This window comes from Vanellus vanellus (assembly GCF_965231255.1).
Source record: "Vanellus vanellus genome assembly, chromosome: 1".
Taxonomy (NCBI): domain Eukaryota; kingdom Metazoa; phylum Chordata; class Aves; order Charadriiformes; family Charadriidae; genus Vanellus; species Vanellus vanellus.
The window spans coordinates 51279220-51299573 of NC_138905.1; the positions used below are offsets into that span (position 1 = coordinate 51279220).

The 20354-nt window shown below is 43.4% G+C and overlaps 1 protein-coding gene across 1 annotated transcript in view; it reads left to right on the forward strand.

Annotated features, from left to right (window-relative positions):
- Nucleotides 1-18970, forward strand: part of PLXNC1 (plexin C1) — a gene marked incomplete at its 5' end in the record, with an annotated part of 70917 nt that extends 51947 nt beyond the window's left edge. Inside the window, 10 exons of the mRNA XM_082495902.1 lie at nt 4537-4714; nt 5920-6023; nt 10274-10328; nt 11445-11476; nt 11565-11672; nt 13610-13773; nt 14211-14358; nt 16209-16349; nt 16439-16513; nt 18213-18970. Coding sequence (XP_082352028.1) covers nt 4537-4714; nt 5920-6023; nt 10274-10328; nt 11445-11476; nt 11565-11672; nt 13610-13773; nt 14211-14358; nt 16209-16349; nt 16439-16513; nt 18213-18317 — 1110 coding nt within the window. The 3' untranslated portion in view covers nt 18318-18970. The remainder of the gene's footprint in view (nt 1-4536; nt 4715-5919; nt 6024-10273; nt 10329-11444; nt 11477-11564; nt 11673-13609; nt 13774-14210; nt 14359-16208; nt 16350-16438; nt 16514-18212) is intronic.
- Between the last annotated feature and the right edge of the window lie 1384 nt (nt 18971-20354).

Sequence of the window (20354 nt, forward strand, 5' to 3'; positions counted from 1 at the left end):
CTATGCCAATTTGTTAGCTGTTCTATAACCTCTTCATGGGTAACTGTTCTGGCTGCTACAGAAGGATCATACAGTCAATCTGATTTTTCCTGTATTTCTTAGTCTGGGAGACATGGGAGTAGGTTTAAGGCAATTCCATTGTGCCGTACGTCATGGTGCTGTCTCCTTTACATACTTCTCTAACTTTTACCAATCAAAAGTTTTTCTTGTTTCTTTTTTTTTCTCAGTCTGTTTGATAAATGGAAATACGCTTTGTTCAGTTGCATAGCTGAACAGAGAACAGAGTAATGAATAAGAGCCCTTGAATATCCCAGATGATTTTTCTCTACTTCTAAGAAAATATGGTATTATCATATAGAATCATAGAATTGCTGAAGCTGGAAGGGACCTTTAAGATCATCAGGTCCAACCATTAACCTACCGTAACAAAACCACTTGTAAACCACGTCCTCAAGTACCACATCTACCGTTTTTTTAAACACTTCCAGGGATGGCGAATCCACCACCTCCCTGGGCAGCCTATTCCAATGTTTAATAACACTTTCAGTGAAAAAAATTAATTTTTCTAAACCTCGTCTGACAGAACTTGAACCCATTTCCTCTTGTCCTATCACTTGTCACCAGGGAGAAGAGGTCAGCCCCCACCTCTCTACAACCTCCTTTCAGGTAGTTGTAGACAGTGATAAGGTCTCCCCTCAGCCTCCTCTTCTCCAGGCTAAACATCCCCAGTTCCCTCAGCAGATCCTCATAAGACTTGTCCTCCAGACCCCTCACCAGCTTTGTAGCCCTTCTCTGGACACGCTCCAGCACCTCAATGTCCTTCTTGTAGTGAGGGGCCCAAAACTGAATACAGTACTCGAGGTGGGGCCTCACCAGTGCCAAGTACAGGGGGATGATCACTTCCCTAGTCCTGCTCACCACACTATTCCTGATACAGGCCAGGATGCTGTTGGCCTTTTTGGCCACCTGGGCACACTGCTGGCTCATATTCAGCTGGCCATCCACCAACACCCCCAGGTCATTTTCCGCCGGGCAGCTTTTGAGCCACTCTGCCCCAAGCCTGTAGCGTTGCATGGGGTTGTTGTGACCCAAGTGCAGGACCCAGCACTTGGCCTTGTTGAACCTCATATCATTGGCCTTGGCCCATCGGTCCAGTCTGTCGAGATCCCTCTGCAGAGCCATCCTACCCTCAAGCAGATCAACACGCCCACCTAGCTTAGTGTCGTCTGTGAACTTACTGAGGGTGCATTCGATCCCCTCATCCAGATCATTTATAAAGATATTAAACAGAACTGCCCACAGCACCGAGCCCTGGGGAACACCACTTGTGTCTGGACACCAACTGGATTTAACTCCATTCACGACCACTCTCTGGGCATGGCCATCCAGCCAGTTTTTTACCCAGTGAAGAGTACACTGTATTTCTGTATTAAGCTGTATGTCTGTATTAAGCTACATCTCATTTATTATCTGCTACGATTATTAATGGCTTTACTAAATAAGTCATTGTTTGAAATTCATTTTTGAAGAAAACTACAAATCTAAAAAAAATCTGTAAACGTCTTCAAATGTTATTACTGTCACTGCGTGAGTAAAAAAATGTTTTTAAAATTTGTTTCTGTCTTTTAGCTAGGTTCCAAGCTAGTTCAATACAAATAGTTGCAGATGCTTGCCTTGTTCTCCCTGAGTAGCCCTTAACAATTCTTCCAACCTGTGTTAAGCTTTTGCTGAAGAGCACTGTGACTTTGTGTTGCTAACCACTAATTTCTAGTGCATGAAGTCTCAACTCTAGATATTACCAAGTTGACCCACATGTCCTGTAATTTCCTCCTGAATCTTTCCCTAAGTTAACTTGTATTTTTTTCCCTTTGCAAAGTGGGAGAGCTTAGAAAAGAGCCTGATGATATTTCCTTGTGACTTCCATGTGTCCTCCTGTGATTTCTCTTAAATGTTTTCTGACCTTTAGAGCTGATCATAAAAGGGCTTTCATAATTTTACAATAATTTTTGGTTCTTTTTCCAGTTCTACATTTTGTGCCTAAATGCAGTGATGGTGACTGTCAGCTTCTGATTAATGGTTTCTAAAGCCAGGGATTGCGCTGTCAGACAGGTTGAATCTGATTTATGAAAACTTCAGCTACAGAGAGAAGACATAATAATAATTGGCTTTCCTATCTCCCCATCAATTGCTTCGTCACTTAAGATTAATTTCTGCAGGAAATCATATCAGCAAAACTGTCTGGCTCTGTTGGTTTTGAGACTTTTATGTGTTAAAATATTTATTCCCATCTGACCACTTCTTTGAGTTGTAAAGTATTGTTATTATCCTCACATTGTGGATACTTTTGATTAAGGAGTCCATAAATGACTTGTATTCCACCTACATAAAGGACTACTACTCTCCTTTTACAGTTCTGTCATCCTACAATGAGCTGAGCAGAGATGGGAGGACTCTCACATGCTAATAACTCTAGAGTCTGCACTTTTATATGCAATCTGTGTGAGAGCATATGCTGAAAAGCAAATGCAGCAGAGAAAAAGACAGTTTCTCTTGACAGTCTGAAAGGAAAAGGAAATGAAGGAGAAGCAGGAACATGAATATTGCAGTGTAGAAGTAATGTTAGGAGGAAAGGATCAACTAAAGGAAGGAATGCTTCCAGGGGTATGAAGACAGATCAACATCAGTTAAATGTGAGTAGCTACTCCAGAATGATCAGTTTGGAGACTAGAAGAGAAAGAGACTTTGATTAAAATGAGTTTTCCAAAGACAAAATACAGTTAGTCCCTGTCCACATTTTTATCCTGCAAGACCATGACCTCAGGGCAATCAAAGTCAAGGACAGGACTGCTGTCTGTTCAGTTGGTCTGTGGGCCTAACCAAGCATGACTCCCTCATTCCTGTGCCAATATATTTTTTACTAATTTTCCGCATGAAATCCCAACCTGAGGCATGGCATCCAGTCTGGTTCTCCTTCTGCAGGCACTGTTCCCGCGTCTCGTCCTCTTCCTTTCAGTCTGTCCTTTCTGTGGTCTCATTTTCCTCACAATTAAACATCTCACTGTCCTGATTAAGTTATTCTCAGTTACTTCAGCTACATCGTAGTCTTTGTTAAATCCTGATCTTCATAGTTTTGCAGGCCTGTTTTTAATACTCCTTTTGCTTCTCTAGAAATAGTGAAGTTAATTTATGTCTTATTGGACTACTTTTTTTCACCACCTGGGTGTCGGTAATTTCCACTCCTGCTGGAAAGCAGAAAATAGCATTCTACAACTATTAATAACTATACATTTTTCTAAGAAGAGAGAAAAGTTGTCCCTGCAACAACCTGGACAGAGGTTCTTTCCTTCACATGACAGCAGGGAAAAAAAAATTTTAGGTGCTTCCTCTGTAATGATCTCTCTTCTTCACTGAATCACACCTGCAGTGCTTACATTTCAGTCAAAAGATATGTGCTATACCAGAAATGTCCAACAACCAGAATGGTTCAAGTATGTAGATTTTCCTATGCCACTTGCAGTCAAGCGCTGGCACCCAGAACTCTTGTTTTAATTCTTTCCTGAGACACCTGCAGCCGAATGTCTGTATCCATGTAGTTGAACAGTGATGTGTCTGCAACGAGCAGGCTACGGCACTGGAAATGAGTATTATTATCACTTGGCATTAGCAGTCTTTTGCTCATCCCTTTTTCCTGCCTTTTGGAAGCAGTTGATCTGCCTGACCTGACCAGAAATACGACCGAACTAAAAATATTCCCTGGAGATGGTCACCCAGTCTCACTGGCACCTGCCTCTAGCCCATACTCACCTTGTGTGCAGCCCAGCAGATGAGAGCTAAGAGTAGCTGTGAGCTAAAGGGCAGGGGTGTTGTAACTGGGCAGGTCATGTGGGTGTTTGACCTGAAGTAATAACTAATAGAATAAATGACACTTTTCTGTGCAGATCTGGACCATTTTGGGTTGTGTCTTCTGCAACATGCTTTCCCTTTCCACTGCTTCTGCAGTAGCCCTGTCTATGCTGCCTCTAGAGACATGGCTGCATGCAGACGGACACTGATGCCTCCAGGGAAGGTGTGGTTTTTTGTATGATATAATGTACTCAGCATAATCTGCAGGTGTAAATATGCATTTTAACACTGCTTCCTATCCACTCAAAATCAATCGTGCTTACCATGACGACTTACTTAGCAACCTTATCAGATCTCTAGTAGCTTACAGTTTTGCTTTTAAGGCATTCATTTTAAATAAAAGATCTGCTTCTTTTAGAATGTGCATTGTAATTTTTCCTGGTCTCCTGTCTGTTTTTGGTAATTCACTGAAATAGATTTGCACAAAAGCAGAATACAAAATACACTATAGCTACATATCTTTGATTCTTTGGACATGAGGAATTCTAAATGCTTCATTGTGTAATCCCTTCAAATAATCTTTATTTGAAATAGCTTTAGTAATAAATATGCTGAAAATCTCTCAGGTTTGCTGTCGGGAGTTTGTAGGTTTCCTATGCCTGGTGTCAGAGTAACGTGTGTTTCTTTCCCCAGACAGTGAATGTTATCTTTGAAAAGATCCCAGAAAATGAGAGTGGAGATGCCTGTCAGACTATCCAAGTTAATGTTCTGGACTGCGACACCATAGGCCAAGCCAAGGAGAAGAGCCTTCAGGCTTTCCTTAATAAGAATGGCTTTCTTTATGGTCTTCAATTGGATGAAATTGGTCTTGGTAAGACCGTGTCACTGTGTTATGTTTTCATGGCGTTCCCTGGTCTGTCTGTCTGTGGAGTTTTCTTTTTAGGAATTCCTACCGTTGGCTTTGACTTTATTTTATTTTTTTTTTAGCATTTAGGCAGAACATAACTTTTGTAAGGAATTTCTGGGGAAATACTATATCGTTATTCTACCAGTTAGAACATTGGCACTACATCTGCTTTGCTTCTGCAAAAACTTCAGCATGCAGTTAACAAACACGTTATTTATTGAACACATGTAATTTATATGTTCCTTTTCTGGGTTACGTAAGGTGGTCCGTCCACCTAAGTACAGCCGGTTGATAAATTTTGTCACCAGGTAAGATGACACGTCACGATTATCAAGTACTTTAGTCCCTACCTACTATCCCTCCTACTGCCCGCCCTTCCAACAGGCCTAAGTTTCCCTTGATCAGGAGAACCCACAAATATAGTTTATTTACAGTCAGAATAGGTTTGTAGAATAGTTCACATGTGACTCACAAAGATATGTACAATATCTGCAGATGTAAATACAGCCATTCTGGAGAAGAGTCGAGCCACCTTTTCTTGTTGGGTTTTCAAGAGCCCAAGGTCAGATAAAAGCTGGTAGTTCCCACTATACCACTTCCCGCATGCTCCAATAAGAAATCCAACAAACTCTATATTATTGGCATTCATCACCTCCCAGACTTGCTAAATACTTTCTTACCTTCTCAGCTGCTGCATTGTCAAGTGATGATAATTTACTGTCGTATCCAATGGTTATATCCACCACCAGTGCCTGACCACCCTTCACAAATATATGTCAGTCTTATACAGGTCATTTTTGTGGTCTCTTAGAAATGGCTTGTGAAACCTTTCTTCTAGTCCCAACACGGTCATAACACCAGGGCACACTTGTGCAATAAAATAGCTAGATTAGGTGAAAGCGTCTCCAAAACCTCCACCTTGACCAACACAACGTGAAGCACCAATAGCCTGCAGTAATGGAAGCCACTCAGGCTGTCACCCCAGAAAAGGAATCTGTAGTGTGGGAATGCACAAACACTCTCATGTGACCTACCACAAGGACAGAGAGAAACAGCTTAGTTGGGATCCACTGGTCCAAAAATAATTAGGTGGTGTTTTTCTTTACAAATGTTGGTACAGCGAGAATGCCATTGAGATGTAATTGTTTTCTGTTGATGTCATACTGTAGAACTCGTGTCTGAGGAGCAGCAAAGAGAATTGTTAGATATTGATGGTTCCTCAGAAGTGATGGAGGATGGGATAAGGAAGCTAAATACCATCGGTCATTATGAGGTAAGCACAGGAGCCATACCAATGAATCAAGAAGCAGTTTCTCCCCCAACTCCCAAATGCTGTCTGCACAGGAGTATCTTGATTGACAAAAATCTTGAAAAGATAGCTGAGCATCGTCAACAGAAGGAAAGAAATATGTGACACGTAACTTTCTTGCCAATGAGTCATATGTTTTCTGTTACTTTTCAGAGGTTTGCTTGTTGCAGGGTTGCTTGGTTCAAGCATACCAGGTAAACTGTTACTTCTGTTGAGCATTTCAGTTAAAAGAGCATCAGATTTCCAGCTAGGAACATTGCCTTGAATCTTTCCTAGTTTCGCTGAGTTTTTGTTGCACCGTGAGCAATTGTTTACCTCTTCCCACCTCATATTTTGATTATCTGAACAGGTCGTAGCGATGCTTATGAAAGCTCATTGAGAGTCAGAATAAAAAGGACTGATGAGTTTTGTTGCTCTTTTCTTGAGACCTTCTGTGTCAGTCTCCTTCCTTCTTTCTCTGTTTCTGCTTCCATCTACTGTCACCACTTGCACCGTAAGTTTTTCCCTGTGCTTCCAATTGCACCTATAAACCAGTCCTTTTCAATGCTGCAATAATCCGTCCGTCATTGCAACAACAAACAAGGCTGCAGCTGGTGGCAGAGCCCTTGTGGGTGCAGCACATCGTGAAAGCATAGCGAGCAGCATTGCCTGTCTAAGGAGTTTCCACTGACACTAGTCAAAATAGAGGGTGAGAGGCTGAGGTAAAATGTGCGGCAGATGATTGGCTTCAGGTGATATGGTAGCTCACATTTTGATGCTCACAGATAGATTTTGGAAATGAGGTTAGTGTGCTGAGTGCTTTTAGTGAGCTTTCTTCATGCCTCGTCGCTAAATTTGAAAGCCTGGCTCTTAACACAAGAATCGATTTTTATTTGTTTAGAAGTCTTGCTGATGAGTTTAAGTCTGTGTCATGCAATGCAGTATGGTGCTGAGAAACCTCAGCCAGCCCTGAGCACGTTGCTGTCTGCATGAGCAAGTACAGTGCCATCCACAGAGAGGAACAAGGACTCCTAGCACGACTCTTCATGGCTTGGGTGGTGCTCAAGGCTGGTCACATCTGGAGCAAGCTCATTTGGAGTCACTTTACAGATTTCTGTAGGCATTTATTGCTCTCCTTGCCTCCAAAGGAGGCAGCAGTGAACCCAGATGTGCTGAGTGTCTTAAATACAGCTTTTCCTGTGCCTCTCTTGAATCTTGCCTATAGATTAGCATGGGACTTCCCTCCACATGTGAAGATTTTGTACAAATTAGGACATCTAGTGTTGCAGTCAGAGTCTATGCAGCAAAGGTCAATGTAGATTTGAATCTGATTAGATGTCTGAACTTCTGTGTAATGTGATAGTACCCGCCCTCTTTACTGCAGGCAGCTATTGCAAGTGCTCCCTAATTTTCCCTGGCAGCTTTTTTGCACTTCTCACCTCATGGCGTGCCGGGGCTCATGGGTGCCATACCACCTGGCAAATGAGTCTGCTCCAGTTGGTCACTGTCATCCCTGGGCATCTTTGTCCCAGCCCTTGTTTTTGTCTGTGGTTTCTGCAGGCAGATGCAAGTTAGGTTGGAGGTTCATTTGTTTTTGCAAAGCTGTAACTACACTAATTATAGCTTAGCAGCTGCCTTATGGAAATTGTGCTGGGTATCTCTGTTAGATATTTTAGTTCACTTTTTCTGGCACTGACAAAATAACGTACATTTTAGGCAGAAGCTTAGTGGCATTTTAGGCAGTGGCTTAGTGGCAAGTATCAGCCATTAGCATGTCTAGTTTATTTTCTTGTGTGCACATTAATGCAAAAAGGAATGTAAAGGTGTGCAGTTAACAAGAAAAGGGAACATTGCATACACAGCGTGAGGGTAGTCACATTGCCTGAGGAACTTCAACTTACATTTCAACACTGGCTAGAGTTTTGTGGCAAACCTGGATATTTTGTTTGTTTGTTTGCCAGCCTTAAATGCTAGAAAGTAAGCAGATTTTTGAAACTGGGAAGTACTGTCTTTTTTTTTTAAGATATTGCAGCGTGAGGGTTGTGTTGTAAAGGTCTCAGAATCATCAACCACTCTTGAAAAAGCAGGCTTAGTTTGTACACTGATTTTTGAAATGTGCAAGTAGGGGATGTTTACATTTTTGTGTGGTGTTTCTGAAGGGAGAAAAATACACTGTATTCATATTGGACTTTCATGTGTCTCTGACTTGTGTGCTCCTTTTGCTCTGATTTTTTGCTCCTGATAGGGTTATTGATGTGATTATTTATGAGTTCTGCACTATTGTTTGCATAAGAATAACCACAAACCTTGACAAGAAAGTTCCTGGTTATCATGATGTCCTATTTCCCACGCAAGAGAGCTAGAGAACCGCTTTCAGATCTGCTGTCCAATCAGATCTCAAATTCCTCAACCTGTAGCAAATTTATCAACATTCCAGGAGCAGGCACAGCCCCAGAGAGTGAATCTGAATGTGTGATCTGAATGTATGACCAGATTAGAGGGAGGACAGGAGGCCTGGAGAACAAGGAAGAGGCGTACAACCACACTACTAAATCTTCTGTTTTGCAAAGTATCTGTACTTTGTGTTGTGTGGATCTGAACAGATTTCCCCTCTCTCTGTTTGTCCCCCACAGTAATGCATGTGACAAAGTAAGGATGTTTTGAGGTGCCCATGTGAGCAGCCCACCGTGAAAAGTGATTTAGGCATCAGGACCCAAAAAGAAGGGCTTTTTTTTTTTTTTTTATTGATCTGAGAGAAACAGCAAGTATGACCGGTGCAGTAATGATAAAGAAGGGGGAAAGCTCATTCCTCGCAGTGCTAAAAGCAGTATTGGTCACAGAAATAAAACCTGAAATGGGGTCTTGGATCATGACTGCCCTGTACCAATGTCTCTGGTTCCTGGAGGGAAGCACAGTTCTCCTGAGCTCTACCCGTCTCCCACAGAACAGGAGCTGACACATTTCAGCATTGAGCTGCTCTCCTGCTTCTTGGAGAGAGAGTAAGGGCAGCACGCTGCTCATGCTGCTCTGGGAGAGAGCAAGTTTCTGGGTAGCCCTGTTCCTGTTTACCTATCTTCAGGGCCAAGTAGGAGGACTCTTGTTCTCTCTGGGTGTTTGTGTCACCTCAGAAGCTAACCTTAGAGAATATTCCCACTTATAGCGTGGTTTTAAAGTGTTCTGTGTTGTCTGAAAGAGCTCTGAAATGCTGTATGATAAATGGAAACCATGCAAGCCCCACCATATTTATAAAATAGATTGTATTTACTTTTCAGGAGCAAGTATAAGTGCAGATTTCTGTGGCGCAAGACACAGCTTTTGATAGAGTATCTTAATGTTTAAACTGGTTTCTCACACCGGGCTGGCTGCCAAGGTTTAAAAAACACTTAAATTATTTTGGCAGAGATCCCTTCCTAGAACTGGCCAGTTGTTTTTGTAATTATAGAGGGACGTGTACTAGCACTTGGCAAGACCCAACATTTGACAGCAGAGCAGTGGTGTAGTTCTCAGTGGGGGCCGTTTTTGAGTTACTCTTCGACAATAACAACATGACTTGCCAGTTTCTTGTAAAGATAAGTTACTATCCTGGCAGTGCTATAAATTCAGGGAAGGAGGGGGGAAGATTCTTCCTAGAAATCCCAAGGTGGCTAGATATGGATCTTGACCTTACCAGTCCACAGGGCATGAATATTTTGCTCACTTTGGGAACTGAAGTTTGAAAATAGTTCTTGGGAGCACCAGGCTAGACCCTCAGCGTGGCCCCTCTGTAGGGCATGGGGGAAATCTCTGGAATGGGCTGAGCTGGAAGAAAGGGGGCTGGAAGAGAAATCATCCCTGTGTTCCCCTCCCTGCCTCACATTCCCATAAGATCCTATTGCATTGGAGCCAGAGAATCCAGCCCAGGCAATCTGTAGAGGGATGGGTGCAAGAAGCAGCACAAAACAGTACATGAAAACGAAAATGTCCAAATAGGGGCTGAACCAGAAAAATCAAAGAAAGGGAAAGGCCTTAATGGCGACCTTGTCAGAAGCACTGCCTTCCCACCTTGTCAGGTAAGGCTAACAAACTGCAGCTGCTGCCCATGCCTGAAAGCCCAGCCCTGGCTGCTCGCTTGAGCCGTAGTGAGAACAGTCTCCTCTGCTGCCACGGGCTTAAAGGACAGAGGAAATGAAACCGAGAGTTTCATGAATTCTAGACACTTTTGTTTCAGCAAGATACATTTGTTTTTTTGCTTTCAGATTTCAAACGGAGCAGCCATAAAAGTCTTTAAAAAGAAGACAAGTACCCGATCAGGTAACAAAGGAACTGCAATTTATTTAATCTTTCGTGGAGAACGGGCTGGGAATGCAGAGAGCTGAGCTATGACAGGTTGTAACTTGGTCAATAGAAGGTCAGAAAAATTGGGACTTCGGTATAGCTGAGCCAAATGAAGGGCTATGTAACCCCGCTCTGGGCCTCTGGCAGGCACAGTGGGACTAGGAGGAGGGAAGAAGGCAAAGAAAAGAAGGACAGAAGGACTTACAGTCCTCAGCAAACAAATGCTTCGAGATAGAGACTCATAGGCAGGAAAGCAGGGCAGGGAAGCCCAGGTGACACAAAGTGCTGACTGGTGATACCACCACAGGGAACATGCCCTGCTCTGGTGCCCTGTGTTGTGTATCACAGACATAGCGGTGCACTGTCTAGAGACAGGCATAACAAAAAAATGCAGTTTTGGAATTTTCCTTTTTCTCTTGATTGTGTTTCTGAAAGCTTTGACTTGGCTGTCGCAACAGCAGGTCAGGAGTTAAAGGGTGCTTAACAAGGGGTCGGTTCATCTCACCTACCCCTATGATGCAGGTTGCCTTCAACCCAACTGGTAGCTCGGGGGAGATGGACTTTCTGTAGCCCCTGGGGAGAGAAAGGCACTCCTAGTGTGTGATTCATCTCACTGTCAAAGTGGCTATCTGAAATTAGGAGAATTTTGTCCCTGATGTACAAATCACTAGGATGGCATTGGTGCCTCCCTCGGCAAGAACAGGGTTGTCCGTTCTCAGCCATTGCTTTTGAGCCTGACCTCAGCCTGCCTGCACTGAGTGCTCTTTAACAGAGACTAAACCAATGCAATCATCTCCTCTGCTGCCTGTCGTCCTCCTTTCAGAGGAGCTGTGATTTGCTGCCAGCTTACCCCAGCAGCAGCAGATGATGCCCTAGCTTAGTGATCGGAGCTACAGGTTGGTACTGGGGAGGTGTGCCAGCACCTGTGTGTTTCTCAGCAGCTTCCCCCACACTGCAGGCAGGAAAGCGTGACACCAAGCCTGCTTGCTCAGCATCCTGACATGCACTCTGCCGCACAACCCAGCAGAATTCACAAGCTTGTAGCTGTGTGTTTGATTAATGCCTGTTTGCTCTCTGCTTTCTGTTGTTTAGATGTGGACTACTCGGATGAACACTGTCATTTGGTGAGTTCAGTCATTACACTGTTAAGTGGCAGATTTAATACTGAGCTGCATTTCTATCGGTGTAATCTCTCTAATCTCTTCATGACAGATTTTACCCGACTCTGAAGCAAACAAAGACGTGAAAGGAGCAGGTCACAAAGGAAAGCAAAAATTCAAAGTGAAGGAAATGTATCTGACAAAGCTTTTGTCAACCAAGGTAAACTGTAAAGGCCTTATGTTGAGGGAGGGCTGGTGTTAGGTGTGGCTAGTTTGGCACAACAGAAATAGAAATTAAAGCAGAAATTACAGACTTCCTCCATGTATAGCAAATGTTAAATAAAAAGGTAACCTATAAAAATCACTGTGCTAACTACGGATTATGACCATTTGCAAAGATGGCCACATTTCAGGTTTTCTAATGCTAGAGTTCTAAAATTGTCTGTTACTCGCACTCTCTATCTCCTCAGTAAGCAAAACCTTTTCTCTCAGGTTAAAGAAGAAAAGAAGTTATTGAGCTTATAGAAAGTGAGTTTTGCCACTGAATACCACAGAGTCCCGTCCCTTCTGGAAAGGCAGCTTTCGGTCAACAATCTCCTTACTCTCTACTGGCGTTTGCCCAGTTTAGGTACAACTTCCAAGGTCTGAGTTTCACAAAATACTGCCCATGAAATGAAATAATCTTTTAGGGTCTCAAATTAAGCATCCAAAATAACTACATTAATTTTAAAAACAATGTCTGTAGGATTTAGAATACCATTACCTAATTTATACAACGTGCATTCCTTAGGAATAAGCCCTGCTCACTCCCTCTGGTAATGTCATCTTGTTTCTGACTTACTCAAAAGGGTTATAAAACTCTTTGCAACAGCATATTGCTTAAAATATTAATCAGTGCACAACACTGAGTGCTGTGTGATACAAGAGGCCTGAAGGGATGATGATTGTGGCCTTCTTGTATTTAAAAATCTATCAATCATTATTTAATTAGAGTGTTGATAGCATCTGAAGTAATTTAGGACACTACCCAAAGTGAGGGTGAAGACTGGTCATTTCTCATTAGCTGTGGAAACTAACATAAGCCCTTAGGAATTACTGGACTAAACCCAGTAATATCTTATGGTGGAAGACTGAAGTACAAAAGAAAAGATCAGGCTCTTAAGAAACACTCCTTTAAAGGGCTTTAAATTAATCATCTCCTTCTCCAAAGTAGGGTAGTGCTCTGAACAACAGTGCGGTGGTATACTTCACTGCGAAATTTCACCCGTGATACATCGTGCACTAAAGGAAATTGCATTGAACCGTGTTTCTCTCCCTCTCTCTCTGTCACCCGTACATGCACACAGACACAATTGCAGAGTTTGCCACATGAAAGGAACTGGCCAGTAGCGCATCAAAGCCCTGGGATACACTTAAATCCTTGTTGAGAGAAGACGGGGCTGAACTGACCTTCAGAACAGATGTGAAGAAAAGAAGCACAAAACAGTGTTTTGCTTTGTTTGCCTCTACTTAGGAATACCCTGTGATGATGTCAGTGAGTCCATCAGCAACCAAGCCCTTGCTTTTGTTTGCCAAATAGCTTCACTTCTGGATCAGAAATACCCAGATTTCAGTTCTTTCTCATATTAGTGTCTTTGTATGCCACCCAAACTGTTATCCTAGAATTGGATGAAGGGCCATAGTCGCTTGGCTGTGAAATGTTGATGAGCACATGTTCAACATGTGTCACAGGTGGCCCATGAAGACCAGTGACCTAGAAAACTAGTTAAACTCCTTTTGCTCACCTCCCTCTGACTTCCAGTCACAACTTCCAAATGCCTTTAGCAACGGTGCCAACAGTATCTGAAGAGTTGATGTTGTCTTTGTTGGAACAAGTGATTACTTCCACCTACGATTTATCACAAGGTTCACCACAATTCTCCTGTCGGTAAAGTCACAGGACACATGACATTTGAAAGCGGCTCATTATGGTGTATTTGTAGTTTCATTTTTGTTATTGACTGCCTTGTGCGCCAATAACCTATGCCCTAGATGTTTGCCACAAGCCTCTTGTAGTTTCTGTGTGTGGTTGCCTTGCGGCACGCTCAGCTCTCTGAGACAAGAAATCCTGCTCTTTTCTTGTTTAATAATAGCACTGCTCATTTTCTTACTTTTCAGGTTGCAATTCATTCAGTTGTTGAAAACCTCTTCAAGAGCATTTGGAGTTTACCCAACAATAAAGCACCTGTTGCCATCAAGTACTTTTTTGACTTTCTGGATGCCCAGGCTGAGAGCAAAAAAATTACTGACCCTGATGTGGTCCATATATGGAAAACCAACAGGTATGTCCATATGATGCACACAGGAGCACAGGCACTCTCTGAAAATGTAGTTGCAAAGATGGAACAGGTGATCAGAAGAATAAGATTTTGGCATGACTAGGTGAAGATGTGGTTTGGCTTTGTGGATCCCAGTAGTGTTAGTGTATTGGTTGCGTACCAGTACAAACCACCATAGCTTCCAGAACTTCTAAGTCAGTATACTGACTTCACACTCAGAAAGAAGTATCTGCAGGTTGCAAGCATTATTTGAAGACAGAAGGGTGACTGACTGATGTGTTTGCTCTGTAGCCTTTGCTCCCTGATCTCTTTTTTAACATGAATAAGCAGCTGAGAAATGTGCTTCTTTCCATGAGTGCAGTGCAATTAAACTACCATTTTAAAGCAGTTGTGCTACATGAATGGTTAATTTTAAGGACACTTGTTCTTTCTCTGTCTAGTCTTCCTCTTCGCTTCTGGGTGAACATACTGAAGAATCCCCAGTTTGTCTTTGATATTAAGAAGACTTCACATATAGATGGCTGTTTGTCTGTAATCGCACAAGCCTTCATGGATGCCTTTTCTCTAGCAGAACAGACACTGGGGAAGGTAATGTTGCCCTTCCAGTCTTTTGCTAACTTCTCAACCAATGTCTTTTTCAACTGGATAATGATTTAAGGGATGTAGCCCTGCATCTGCTGACACCAGGGAAAAAATTAGTGGCCTGATTAGGTTGGGTTTCCATTCCTTGTTGCTCTGTCTCACAAGGCTTTGAAGAATTCACTGGAGTAGGCAGATACAACTACTAGAATGCCATATTTATAGTTAACTGCTGCTTGTCTTCTCTGCAGTGAGTTTCTGCACAGTGTGCTTATAGAGTAGCTGGAAGAGGATGAAAATTGTAAGATTTTAATGAAGTTTTAAAGAATTTTTAAACAAAGGTCTTAAAAGTATTACCATTGCTTGATAAGTAGTCCAACTTTTGTCTGCCACACACCATTGCGCAGAAAGCACACATAGTAAGCTACCGGGAGCTGTTAGAATACTTGAAAGAACCCTGAAGTTTGAAACAGTTTCTTTCACACTGCTCCCTTTTTATATGCAAAATTATTTGCTGGAGCAACAAGTCCAGAAATCTTACATTCCAAAGACCTTTAGTACAGTGTCCAGAACTCTGGGGGTCAGAAATACTTCATTTTTCCCCGAGGATATTTTCCTTTTCTTTGGACCAAAGCAGGAAGCATTTTTTCAGGCTCATACTACCAAGAAAAACAGGCTAGAGATTTTTTAGCCTAAAAAAAAAAAAAAAAAAAAGGACTAATTTCCTATGTGATCTGAACCAACTTGCTCATCTGTTAAAGGTAAATAACAAATAATGCGCTTATTTATCTTGTTTTAGGAATGAAATGTCATGAATTAAAACTAATCACATCACTCACTTGATGGAAAAACTGCAAATGAGCATGGTCTCCGAGGTTTCTATGCTCAGCATCCATCGTGAAGTACTGTTGATACAACAGCTCCCATTAGGCATTTGAAAAGAGATGCTGAAACCTGATAAACGTTTGCAATGCAGTAAACACCTCGTGGCCTTTTAGTACTAAAAAGTATTTGCTTTCATGATTTTTAGCCTTTTATCTTAAAACATTCTTTAGCCACTTAGAAAACAAACGCTTACATCATTTCATCACACAGTGGAAACGACAGTGACAAGATATCACATGGCTGTGTCATTTATTCCCCAGAATTTGTACTAGAGCAGTGACAGGAAACTACCAGCCCCCACTTTTACATTCTGAAAACATGGTTTCCAGGTGGGGCTTTGGCTCCTACCACAAACATCAGCATTTATTTCCTCGGATGAGCCTAAAGCTGCCCGGTAGGTGAGTGCTGACCTGGGTTGTTGAAGCCCTGGGGAAAAAAATAAATCCCTTTGGCTGTGCATGCCTGGCAGTCAGCTCTCCGCACTCTCGAACCCTGGAGCGAAAGGAGTAGTAGGGACCAAAGAGTTTTAGGGGAACCTCTGCCAGGACAGGATCTAGCAAGGCGCTCTGGCATGTTACCCGAGGGGAACTTTCCACAGCACTGCTGTATCCTGTATGTAAATAGGGTATCAGCCTCGAGGCCTTCGGTTCAGCTTCACCATCTTTCAGGTCTGGGGAGGGGTGAGGAGGAAGGAAGAAAGAAAAATATGTCTGAGGGACAAATGTTCATCACTCCCGATGCCAATAGAAATAATTATATGGCAACTGTCATGAAACACAATGCACTGTTACTGAGGTCCTGCGTCTGTTCTTCATCTTTATTTCATAACCTTGATTCCTTGCATATAACCACTGCAAAGAGACATGAGTCACACAGAGAACAGACACAATTAGATGCAATTAACTATGTGGAGGTGGAACCTTAGGAAATCTGTGCTGTGAAAATTGACAAGGCTTCAAATATTTTCTTTTAAGGAAGCACCAACAAATAAACTTCTCTACGCTAAGGACATTCCACTCTACAAGAAGGAGGTGAAAGCATACTATAAAGCCATCAGGGATCTGCCCCCCTTGACCACTTCAGAGGTTGAAGAATTTCTAACTCAGGAATCTAAGGTATGGTTGAGAAGTGGGCACTTCATTTGCTTTCATGTTAAGTTTTTTAAAAAGGAGACAACCTGACCAGAACTGTTTTTCTGTTTTAGAAACATGAAAATGAATTTAATGAGAAAGTGGCCTTGATTGAAATCTACAAATACGTAGTGAAATATTATGATGAGGTAAGCACATCTGCCATTCCTCTTTAACTTCTTAATGTTAACTTGCCACCTCAGGCCTGTAAGTTGGGCTTCACAAAGTAACCAAGGGCTGGCCTGGCATGTGACTTACTGGGGGCCAGTCCAGAGACAGCCCCTCCGTGGTGCAGCCAAGGCTGTTCCTCCCGCTGAGCTGAGTGGGGCCAGAGCGGTGCAGCCCCCGGGGCGGCGGGAGCCCCCACCTTGCAGAGGGGTCACAGGCCAAAAGTTTGAAAGCGCACCTTTACCATCACCACTGTATTTCACAGAGATATAGTAGCAATAAAATTCTCCCTGCAGTTTTGAGGAAGTTCCTATGTACTCTAGACTTCTTGTTTTACTGTGTTTGCAGAGTATCTGCTAATGCCTGTCACAACTCCTGTGCACGCGCTCCATTTCCCTGGAGATTCAGAGATCAGATGAGACTAGCACCAGGGATCTCGACTTAACATGTTGTCAGTACAAACACCTCAGTGGAGCACACTCAGCCTTACAGCAAGAAGTGTCTGCTCCTTTCCCATCAGAGCCCTCTAATAGCCCTTCTCTTAAAGAAAAGGAGCTGTAGCTTCCAGTCCCTGCTATTGCTCACAAAATAAATCTTTTCTCAACTGAAAGCACTTAGTCACAGGCTACCTCTAAGCTGCTTTGTAAGAAAATCCCTGCCCTCCGTTTTGCACGATAGGATTCTCCACTCCGTTTTTCTCGGCATCCTTAACAGAGGCTGCGTGTGCCTGCGCAGGAAGGAAGATAAGAGCGAGCCAGCTGGGGTGTGCCGCCTGAAGGGCTCGTTACCACTTCCAGCAGGTTGTCTGGGTCTCCCAGCAACCAGACCTTTCTCTCTTTCATCCCCAGCAGCACAGCATCAGCGCTTGCTGCAATCATCCCGCTCTCAGTCACCTGTTAGCTAGCTTACCGCTTCTGATCTCCAACATCTCAAATTATCCGAGTTCAGCATTATATCTTTGCCTCTTAAAAGAAGCTTGGGATGATACTGGCACTACACTTTATTAAGCTAATTAAAATTATTGACACAGGAGACTTGAGAATACTTTTTAATCTTAGTGCCCATTTTTGCTTTTTTGAAGCTAGTACTGGCTAAACTTACCCCATCCTTAGTAGGAAACCCTCCCTCTGCTCTTCTCCCTCTGGCTTTTGACTGGGAGCAGCTCAACCTCATTCACTGTTTGCTGAGACCTCAGTTGCTTTGTAGAGTTGCCAGCAAAAGAGTTTTCAGACAGCAGTAATGCTCCTTCCTATCACCTGGGCCGGTGCCAAACAGGCCAGTTAGTTAGAGGAAGAGAGGCAGTTTATTGCCCTCCATTTATAGGGCAGAGGAAGAGAAATAAAATACCGTTTGCAACTCTGCTCTCGGGTAAAGCTGGACCGCTGGCCTTGCCTCACACTTCAAGGGATGAACATGTGTTGGATTTGTTTGGGTTTTTTTTTTTTTGCTTGGCTCTGTCATTCTTTTGTGGAAGTGTTGCAAATCCTGTAATCATCATGACTTGAAAGGAAAACTACCAAAATAAAGTGTTAAAGTCAGAAAAGAATGTTTACATATAGGCAGGCATTCAGATGGATTTTTCTGCCAGCAGTTGTTGGAATGCAGAAAAGCAGGCTTTAAAAAATAGCAAGTAAAATAAGCACTAAAAAAATGATTCTCTTTTTTGCTAATTGTTAACAGATTGTCAGCAAACTCGAGCGAGAACGGGGGTTTGAAGAAGTCCAGAAACAGCTCCAGCAAGTAAAAGCCTTATTTGATGAAAAGAAAAAATGCAAATGGCTTTGAGCAGAGCACTGACTCACAGCGTCACTGTGGGGGATTTTAAATAAGCGCTACTGCTCCCAAAACTGTTTTGACTGACTATATGTACAGGGTTTGAAACATTTGGACACTCTTCTCCACTCTGACCATTCCAAGTACTATCTATGTTTGGGAATGAAGTATGGGCAGGGTTACACATTTAAATGCGGGCATGTGAAAGCAAAAGTGAGTCTAGTGTTGGCAGGGCCAGCATTTTTAGGTACTCGAGCACACATACCCTTTGGTTCAAAAATATTGCCTAAGTAAGCTTTCTGCTTGCTTAAAAACAAGCTCATAGGAGATGATGCGCAAAACACACTGCAAGTTCAGGGGTGCCCGTGTGAACTTGTAAGTTGCTACTTGTAAGTGGCTCTTTTTTTTTAAGAGAGAAAGCTGATGTTGCGCCACATCCTTTGCAGCCTTCACAAACTGTCTTGGATGAGCTCCGGCTTCAGAATACGGGTCAGCTGCAGTTTCCTTCCTTCCAGGCAAATGTACACTGGTTCCTGTTTGGAGAAAAAAAAAAAAAAAAAAAAAAAAATCAAACTAGCACCAAAGTGACACTTAGGACAAGTGTGTTTAGCAGAAGAAAAAGGCCAAATGCCACATGGCAGGACTTTTCTTCCTTAGGTTAGAAATTCCACGTGCAGGGTGAAGCCAACCACTGAGCGAGGGGGGTGTCGGCTTTTGGAGGAGGGCACTAGACCGGCATCAGTCTGTGTTTACATTTCTACCTTTCCATCCTTAAATAAGCTGTGAAACACTCGTGAGCAGCTTCTTCACACGTGAAACCTCCGTGCAGCTGCACCGCATCGGAACACCGTTGCGATTTGATGAAGCAGCTGACAATGGCTGCATGTTGGTGCACATACCTGTCCTCAGGTGCGTGATGGGCCCCGTGCATCAGTGCTGACAGTCCTGCCCGTCCCTCTGCGAGGACCTCACAAATGTAAAGCCAGCAGATTTATTTAATTTTTTTTCAGGTTGTCCACACAAAAGGCTTTGTCAAAAGAGGGTCAGTTTACTAACATGTCAGAAGGGGAGGGCTGGTGTAATCCCTGACTCTCTATGAGAAACTGATACAAATGCGATAGCTGGGGTGGAGGAGGGGAGGGGTAACTGTCTGCCTTCATCCTGCTGGCGTGGTTTTTTTGAGGCTTGGCTGTTTTCAAAGGAGGGCGTCCATTACATTTGCATTGGTGGCTAAAATTAGCCCAGCTGGAAAGCAGGTGCATGGCCACACTGCTGAGCAGAGACTGGTGCAGTGGCTACCATGCAAAGCCACGGAGGAGCAGCCGTGGCTCTGGCTCGGCTACGGCACCAGCACAGTCCTGCCTTCCGCTACGCACCTGAAATCTTTTGTCACCGTGAACTCGGCTTCAGTCACACGGAGGCACTTACTAAGGCTCCCTTAGATTTGAGGGAAGGCATTGATGAGAGGATATGTTTCCACACATTTCCGGAGGGACCCACCACTGCGGGCGAGTAGCGTAGTGCAGCGGCGAGGGAAGAGCCGTCCCCTAGCAGCGACCAGGATGCTATGGGCTGTGAATGGCACAGGTGGCCCAAGTTTAGTATTGAAAGCCTGTGCTGGGGCTGTGACCAGCCAGAGACGCCCACGCAGGGCTCCCAGGCAGCAGAGCGCTCAAAACGTTTATTAGTGTGCATGGCTGCACTGGAGGAGCCCAGCGGCTGGGGTACAGCAGTACTAAAGCTGTCTGGTTTGGCTGCAGTGGCGACCAGAAGTTGGGACCAGGCACAATCCCACGGCACATGGCCGGCCAGCGCCGGCGAATGCTCACCACACTTTGGCAGCAGCACAGCTGCCTGTTAGCATGAGGAAAAACAGACAAAACCGTGTTGCCTACTGGTCTGCCCCCCCCCTCCATGCCATGTGATTGCACAAGTTGTCTCTCTTGCATATCAGCAAGGGCAGCCACCAACCCCTACTGTGATGGCTTTTTTTTGTGTTTCTTTTTTTTTTTTTTTAAGTCAAGTCTTACACTTGCTATTAAGTTTACA